This window comes from Coenobita brevimanus, chromosome 58 (genome assembly GCF_032717465.1).
Source record: "Coenobita brevimanus isolate Jiangsu-jjx chromosome 58, ASM3271746v2, whole genome shotgun sequence".
Classification (NCBI taxonomy): domain Eukaryota; kingdom Metazoa; phylum Arthropoda; class Malacostraca; order Decapoda; family Coenobitidae; genus Coenobita; species Coenobita brevimanus.
Window position 1 is genome coordinate 29,445,828 of NC_137011.1, and position 8,777 is coordinate 29,454,604.

Genomic DNA, 8,777 nt, shown 5'->3' on the forward strand with positions numbered 1-8,777 from the left:
CTGGGTGGTAAACATAAAACCAAACCATACGCGCTCCCTACGTGTCAACAAGTGGGTTGGTGGAGTGTTAGTGCCCCTCCCCGTAAAACAAATAACTCAAAGTCAAATGGCCACCCCTTACGGGATTATGGAGTCTGGCAATAGATAGACAGATAGATTCTCCCCTCTCCTTTGCAATTTCCATATCTCTGTAAGCTTGAGAAAGTTGTTTCTTATTTTCTCTCAAAGCAATGCTTTGCCTGATGATGACTGTGTTCTGCAAACACATGGGTACCAGTGTTAAGATCCGCTACTCGATCAAAAACGTCATCTTTAAAAAAGCTTGCGGCTGATAAAAACACGTTTGCTCTGTCAGACGTACTCACTCTATACTTCTTCCTTTCCTTGTTCTTTCTTACTAAGCCACATATAACACAATTTTGATTTTCTGAGTTCTCTTGTCTTGGTGGAGATCAAGCCACTGACAAAGACCTATGCCTGGGGCATGTGTTTGTACAGTACCTTCGCGTCCAACACGGTAATATTGTCAAGCATGGGTCCCGTGTTGGACCAAAAATGTGTTGGACAAACAACAGAGCTTATGGGGAAAAATGAATTATGTCAGCAACCCTAGGACAAGTCACCCTAAATACCTACCATATACCTATACATATATTGGTACTACTGTAATTATAATAAATGATACTGTACTATGAATGATAACTAACCTTTTAGGATAATGTTGGTGGGCTTGCTGGGAATGGAAGGTGATATCCAAGACTAGGTAGTCCTACTGGGTCCCTGGAGGATGGCTGCTGGTGTCACTAGCGCATAATGGCTACTGCTCCTCCTCAACCTCCCTCATAAATCCTTTGAAATTCCTCTCCCCTTTCTTCTGCCTCTCGATGAATTCTAGCTTGGTGGCCTGAGGGAGGTGCCGCCGCTTCTTGGGGTTCTCAGAAGGCTTCCTAGGCATCGTGAGCAGGGTAAAATGCAGTAGCAAGGGCAGAAAATGCACCGAGAAAAAAAGCACCGTCCAATGCGAATTATACAACTGAGTGGCGCTGTGGCGGGAGAAATTTAAACAAAACGTCACGTGAGAGCAGAAGCGTTTTTCATTGGGCGACATCACGATCTCGTCACGATAGCGGGCGGGGGAGGATACTTGATCGGAAGTTTTGATTGGCTGTCAGCGTCACGGGAACGTCCAGTATGACTGTGTCGGACCAGGGGTGATCGTTCTAGAGGCGAACTCGGCGGATTTCGCCCACTTCTCAGAGCTCTGTCAGTGTTATGCTTATGCACCCGTTTTACAGTACTTAGAACATATTAAATAGTACTAATTTTTTGCTCTCCGTGCTGGACGTGAATCGTGTTGGAGAAACGCGTGTTGGACGCGAGGGTACTGTACTAGGTAGAATTTCACTGTCCATTCCCTCTCCAGCCATTTCATTCTCTTCTTTCTCCTCCCTTTTCTCTGCAAATTTCTTGAGAGATTTTGCCATCGTGTATGATTTGTTGCATGCATTGTTACAGTGGTACCGTGTCAGATTCTTCGTTTAATAATTTTATACGTTTAAAGACATCATTCTGGCGAATTTCAGCGGCCTCTATTACACGTTTCCTTCCATTTTCCATTGACACTACGCTCTGTTTGGAATCCTTTTGGCAAATTATACACTTTCCTTCAAAAAAAAGTGTCCTCTTCCACTCTATGTAGCTGTAGCGCATCTGGAGACACATCTATATTAGTTTCGCCCTCCATGATGGATTTAACATCTCAGTCAATTATGGCATCTGAAATTCAGGAATACAGTATGTACTATACCACTAAAAAAATGTGAGTTACATTACAAAGAAGGTGATAAATTACAATAAAGGACAATAACAAAACTATACCTGGTTGCGGAGATGGTGCGCTTGGTGGCGGAGATTGTGTGAGGTGGTACGCACATCATGGCTGGCCTGACTCACTGCCTCGTTATTCCTCACCCATTCCTCAGGTTGATGGCGTGGCACTGGCTTTTCCACACGGAGTATCATCTTGTGTCCTGTGGAAGATTAGCATTAGTAGCCACAGGTTCATCCGAATGTAAATCCAGCAGACTGCTGGCTGAAACGGTCCTTTTCCTTCAATTCAAAATCTCATTGGAAAGGATTGGGAGGGAATTTGGAGACATCTGTACACAGTAACCAGGCTGTGGAGACATCCAGTCATATTGGTGCCACTACAGTAAGGTGTCTCTCTCCAACACTCTGTGGAAGCTTTCACAAATGGAGATCCCTCCTAGATTTAATAAAACCATCCAGTGGCAGGTGTTTTACTTTAGGATGTTTTATTACGTTGCTGATGTGAAGACAATGGAGAATGTGAGACTGGCTAATAGGGTGTGTGTGAGTGAAGTAGAGGGGAGATGGGGAGAGGAAGATGGAGGATGAGATGGATGGACGAGGTGGAGATGTAGGCTATATGAGAGGGGAGGGAGTACGCTGCAGAGAGGGCAGCCTGATGGCAATGGACAAGGCATCAGGAAGGCAATTTGTTTGTGGCCACCCCTTCTGGGATTATGATGTATGCCAACTGATAGAAAACTAGACAGACAGACATGTGAAAAATTTTTTTTTTGCCACTTACTGTTGCCTGTGATTCATTACAGAGTTGTTTTAAAATCATATGATAGCTACAGGAGTATCTTTTGACCTTTTAACACCTGAAATATCAGTGACAAACATTTATCTCTCTATCTTTCTATTACCAGAAACTTTACTGTAATCCTAGAGAGTGATCACACATGAATGATCACCCATTCTTCCACCACCAGGCTGCCCTCTCTCTAACTCACGCTCCCACCCCTCTCTCGTATACCTCTCCTCCTATATATCCTTGATCTCCTCCTCCCCTTCCCCCCCACCTCACCAACACAAACTCTACCAGCCAATTGGCCATTCTCCTTTAAAGCTGCATTCTACTGGAACACATGCAAGACTTTAGGTAGGGAATGCTGGTAAAACTGAACCAGAGAAACCTAAAGTGACCAGATTTATAACAAGCTATGGTTACGTTTTTCTGCTAAATTTGGAAGGTCCAGAAACAAATCAATGACATGTATCCCTCCTCATTATAAGTGATCCAGTTCTACAGTTTAATATGCAATTGGGGAAACAGTGATAGGTGGGGGCACTCACCATCCCTCATTATAGGTGATCCAGTTCTACAGTTTAATATGCAATTGGGGAAACAGTGATTGGTTGGGGCACTCACCATCCACTCACTTGATGTAGTGCTGCTCTCGGGTGCCTGCCCTTTCCTCTCTTCCTTCCTTCTTTCCATCCTTTTTCTTCTGTCTTTCTTTCTTTCATTCTTTCCTCTTCTTTCTGTCAACAGGTGACTCTACACTGAGTGAATGTCAAATGGTGTCCTGTACACCAGGAAACCATTTAGTTAATAGGTTGGGTTGCTTCGTTTCATTTTCAAAGGCTCCAATATGCTTGCATGCGTCGGCCTTGGTCACCAAATGGCGGCTCTCCATGCAGCACGATCCATTGCAGCCTTCCTATTCAGTCCCTTAACCCTGAGGTCACACCTAATGACCTCGTCCCATGTCTTTCTCGGTCTACTCCTCATAACCCCACCCCCAGCATTAACACTTCTTACCTTCCTCACCCAATTATCATCCCCCATCCTCTCCACATGTCCAAACCATCTCAGTCTACCTCTCCTCGTCACAACACCAATACACTCCAGTCCCATCCTACTTCTCAACTCTTCCATCGTAAACCAAGTCCCCCCAGGCCTTGCACGCAGGGACGCACTACACATCCACCTAATCATTGTCATTTCTGTACGTCTGAGCTGGCGAATATCCTCCTCCTTTACTGCCCAGGTCTCACTACCATACAGCATTACACTCCTAACACATGCTGCATACAAAGACCCCTTAGCATGTAGGGAGAGTCCTCTCAATGTCAGGAGAGGCTTGAGCTCCCTGAACTTCTTCCAACCACTTCTCACCCTAGCCACAGAGCTAGCTCCAGCCCCACCTCCAGCACACAACATGTCTCCCAAATAACAAAACTCTTTCTCACACTCATTAGATTCACCAGCAAGTTCAATCCTTTTACGCCTGACAATCTCCACCTGCTCTCCCCAACACGCCATACACATAAAATCAGAATTATTTCGCAGTCTACCGTACCTCAGATACCACATCTCTTGTGCACCCATTTATCACAAACACTGCACAAGATGGAATTACTTCCCACGCCCTTGTGGCAAACTGCACATGGCCATTCTCCCTCGTCTTTGACAGTACCGCCACCAACCCTAGATATCATCATTTTTGTTTTATCTGCATTTACCCTTAAGTCTTTGTGCCCCATACCATCCCTCCACTTCCTAAACCTTTCCACCACCTCCCTTTTGTTCTCTGCAATCAACACCAAGTCATCAGCATACAACATCTCCCATGGGAGTCCATTTCTGAAGTCATGTGAGAGGGCTTCAAGTACCATGATAAACAACATGGGACTCAAAACTGACCCCTGATGCACACCAACATTCACGGAAAACTCACCACTCAAATCTCCATTCACTCTTACCTGGGTATGAGCACCCACATACACAGCCATAACCACCCTAACCAGCCACTCCTCCAAGCCAAGCTTTCTCATTGCCCACTTCACCACCTCTATAGGGACTCTGTCAAAGGCCTTTTCCAAATCAACAAAAAAAAAATACACCAAATATACACGTCATATACCAAAAATGCACCTCCCAGGTATGCACACGTGGATCCTTTCTATATCGGTATACAGTACTGGCCCAACACTCAACCTCAGAAAGCCACATACACTTCCTCAGAATGCTTAACACTTTCCAGTACCATTTACACCACTCCCCATTTGTCCATCTCACTAATGTCAGCTTGTTTTCATATGATTGGAACTGGACCACTATTATATTTTAATGTTATTTTGTAGTTTCATGAAACTCACTGAACATGAGTTTTGAAGCAGAAATGAGTCTTCTTGGGTAAAAGTCAGAGCGCCCCTCCAATGTGACTACACCTGACCACCAACTGAACTCAAAAGGGTTAGGGATCTTCGTCAGGTTGGGGTTGGCGCACTTTAAGTTATATCTAGCTATCTATCTACTTATTGCCAGACAACATAATCCCGTAAGGGGTGACCATTTGACTTTGAGTTTTTTGTTTTACGGGAAGGGGCATTAACACTCCACCAACCCACTTGCTGACACATAGGGAGCATGTATGGTTTGGTTATATGGTTACCATGGTATTATTTTACAAGTGGACAATATGCAGTTTTGGAATTTTAGAACCATTAACGTATAGTATAGTCCCTAAGGATCACAAAGAGCCCCCATTACTCCATTTGGAAACTGATATTTTCAGAGATAATGAATTTAATTTAAAATTCCCAAATAAACCTACCAGGTACCTTGGATCTTCACTCGGCCACTCCAGGTAAAAAATGCTTGTGTTCGTACGTTTGTTTCTCTTCCCTTTGACTGTGCATGCGTCTCGTAGGTTTGTATCACCCACTCATATGCCTACTTTAGGTCACGTGATGGAATTTGGCCAAGTATTTTAAATTGTGCTTTTTGATTCAACGTGGATGGAAAATTCAAATCCTTCTCGCTATGGCCTCTGAAGAAGAAAGATGTGCTGTGGGTCCCTGGTGTGATACTGATTATTTACGAGTGATAAAGCATTTCCAATCGAAATCTGAGGAGGACACGGTGTATTACCTTCAGAAGTTTATTGCCCAGCAAGTACGCAAAAACCAAGAAACGGATACATTTTAGTCTTTGTTTCTTACTCCAAAGGAACTTTTCTGGACAACACACCTTCTGGCTTGAAAAATTATATTGTTCATAAACCACTGGATTCAAAGGTTCTGGAACCACGACGTTATTGCCAGACGACCCTCGTTCTGGACAATCGTATCTCAAGGGTAAGCATTCCCCTAGGATAGGTTAGGTATGTTGGGGTAGGTTTGGTTAGGTTTACTTTGTTTGGTGAGGTTATGTTACGTATTCTCCTAGGATAGGTTAGGTATGTTGGGGTAGGTTTGGTTAGGTTTACTGTGTTTCGTGAGGTTACATTACGTATTCTCCAAGGAGAGGTTAGGTATGCTCGGTTACGTTTTGTTAGGTTTACTGCGTTTGGGGAGGTTACGTTAAATCTGTTTGGTTAGGTTTCGTCTGTTCCATGTTACCCGGTGGTGCAGTATATTTTTCTGGTGGATTTTGATGTGATTTGAGTCGTTTTTTTACTTATTTTTTTCAGAATTGCATCAAAAACTACCAGAAAAATATATTGCACTACCTGCGGGGTGTATTGTCCACTTGCAAAAATTTACCGTTACCACCCGGCGTTGTAAATGATTTCCTGGCTTGAAGGAAACCATTTGGCTTGTCACTCAATGTAAAGCCACCTGTAAAGGAAAGAAAAGCAGTAAGAAGTGACAGGAAAGATGGGAGAAATAGGAAGAGAGGAGGACAGGAACAGAAAAATAATAATAAAGGCTAAGGAAGTAGGCAGCACTACATCAAGTGTTATATACTTGACTCAAAACTTACGCCAGCATTAGGCTAATGGTGTGGGGAACTGAGCGACCTGGTGAGAACGGAGACTAACCTTTGCTAAGTCAATTAAATGATGAAAATTAACAAAGTAAGTGATCGAAACGCTTCTTCATTCTTCCCAGACTAAGTGGTCCAAGAGACGATACACCACAAACAAATCGGCGGCGTCCCTAGCAACCACCTTAGTAACGATGCACCATAAACAAATGACTGACGGACGCCGTCTGAAGCTCTTTACCTCCTATTCCTATGACAGTAGTATTTGCCAAAAATAATATTTTGAACTGTTTTTATGTTCTTAATAGCCTACATATTTTATCTCGCATGCCTCGAAAGAGGTAGCTCGGGATTGCCCTCAATAAATCATTGAAATCTTGTTATGGTTATTTCAAGTTGTTATGCGCAGGGCACTCAATAGAGCCTATTTTAATAAAACGTTTTTGTATGTGAAGCAGAATAAGCAGACTAAAATGCCGGGTATAGTCACCGAGGGCATCACAACACCCCCAGGAGGAGCCTATGGACTTACGAAGGGGCAGACAGAGCGCGGCCCGACGCCGGGCGACAGGGACGTAAATTTGCCCGGGCCGCGCGCCCCTATGACCCGAACTCGCCTGCCGCCACCATAGCAGGAAACAGACTACCCTGTGGGCGAGCTGAACCTCGACCGGATTGGGGTGGAGCTACTTCCTTAGCTCCAAGCAGCACCCCAGCAACGGCCAGTAGCCGCGCCCTTTGTGAGACGGCCTGTAGCCGCTCAGACCTCCCAGAGACGGCTTGTAGCCGCTCGGAAGGCTTCCCAGAGAAGCCCAGTAGCCGCTCTGCCCTGCAGGAGATGGCCTGTAGCCGCTCCCCCTTTAAAGCCACGGCCTGTAGCGGGGTTCAAGGCGATGGCTGGTAGCCGCACCCTTAAAAGGCCACGGCCTGTAGCCAGGCCCCATGGTAGGAGACGGCCAGTAGTCGTGCCTCCGTCAAGTGCTGCTATACCCCCCTACAGGAACCAGCAATGGCCGGTAGCCACACTGGAGAGAGAAAGGTACGTCCCCTCTCCTCCTGTAGTTGCCTCAGAGGACAAGACACAGGTGACAGCCGGTAGCTGCACCCATCGGCAGAAGATGGCCTGTACCCGCTCCTCGTCAGCACATCGTCCTCCATACAGGGCTCGGGCTACAGCCGGTGGCCGTGCCGACAGGCAAGGATGGCTGTTAGCTGCACTTTGCCTGTATCTCCATCAAGGAGTCAGGCCCAGGCGACGGCCAGTAGCCACAGCTACTTCATTGCCCATGGGAACCCAGCAACGGCTGGTAGCCGCACCAGGGAGGAGCACCAAAGCCCCTCGCCCCCTTTGACTCCACCATGAGAGGGCGTTCTGCCATTAGACCTGCCGAGTGGCAGGAGTGCAGATGACCTTACAGTCCACCACCAGCAAGGCAACCTTCAGGAGGAAGGCCTCAGCCTCGAGGATTCATGGAGAGGTCCTGTACTATCTCCAGGGCTATTCTCTGCACAGCCGGCTCCAGACAGACTCTACCTGACGGACTCCGACAGAGGCTGATGCCGCAGCCCACTGCTGACGGCATCCAAGACAGCAGGAGACTGCAGCCGAAGGGCCCCCGAGGCTGCCCCAGGACCCCTGAGCGGGACCTCTCCCCACCTTGATGCAGACAACACTTGTCCTCTGTCAGGCACCTGAGTGAGTGCTTCATGAAACTCTTCAGCCCAAGTCCCGAGGGCCGGACCCCAGTTCCCAGCCCCAACAGTGTGGGGCCCTTCGCCGCATGCAGCCCTGAACGAGAGAGGATGCCCCTAAGAGTGATCCCATGGCCGCAGGATATGGAGGCCCCTGGCGGAGCTCAGCCCCCTTCAGGAGCCGGGCTGTGAGCTCCCCGGCTGCCCTCCACCAACGCCGCCACCCTACCCAGCCCCGACAGTGACAGTGGAAGTGCAGTGACAGTGAAAAAGTGACATAGACATCGGGCAGTGTGTTAGAATACTAGAAGGAAACTAGGCCCAAATTCTATCAGTTACATTACCGGAGGTATAGACAAACATTGAAACAGTGACCTAAAACATCAGGCCTTTTTTTTTTTAGAATACCAGAGGGAAACTAAGCCCAAATTCTACCAGTGTCACAGGACCGGGAGTGTAAACCAACAGTGAAATGGTGACAGGGCAAGAGAAGCCGAAC

General features: G+C 46.7%; 1 protein-coding gene across 1 annotated transcript in view; it reads right to left on the reverse strand.

Annotated features, from left to right (window-relative positions):
• LOC145402715 (tektin-2) overlaps positions 1 to 3,175 on the reverse strand; it is a 57,806-nt gene extending 54,631 nt beyond the window's left edge. Inside the window, exons 1-2 of the mRNA XM_080274684.1 lie at positions 3,166 to 3,175; positions 1,879 to 2,030 (exon numbers count right to left, since the gene is read on the reverse strand). Of these exons, the coding sequence (XP_080130810.1) occupies positions 1,879 to 2,030; positions 3,166 to 3,175 (162 nt within the window). The remainder of the gene's footprint in view (positions 1 to 1,878; positions 2,031 to 3,165) is intronic.
• Positions 3,176 to 8,777: the final 5,602 nt, after the last annotated feature.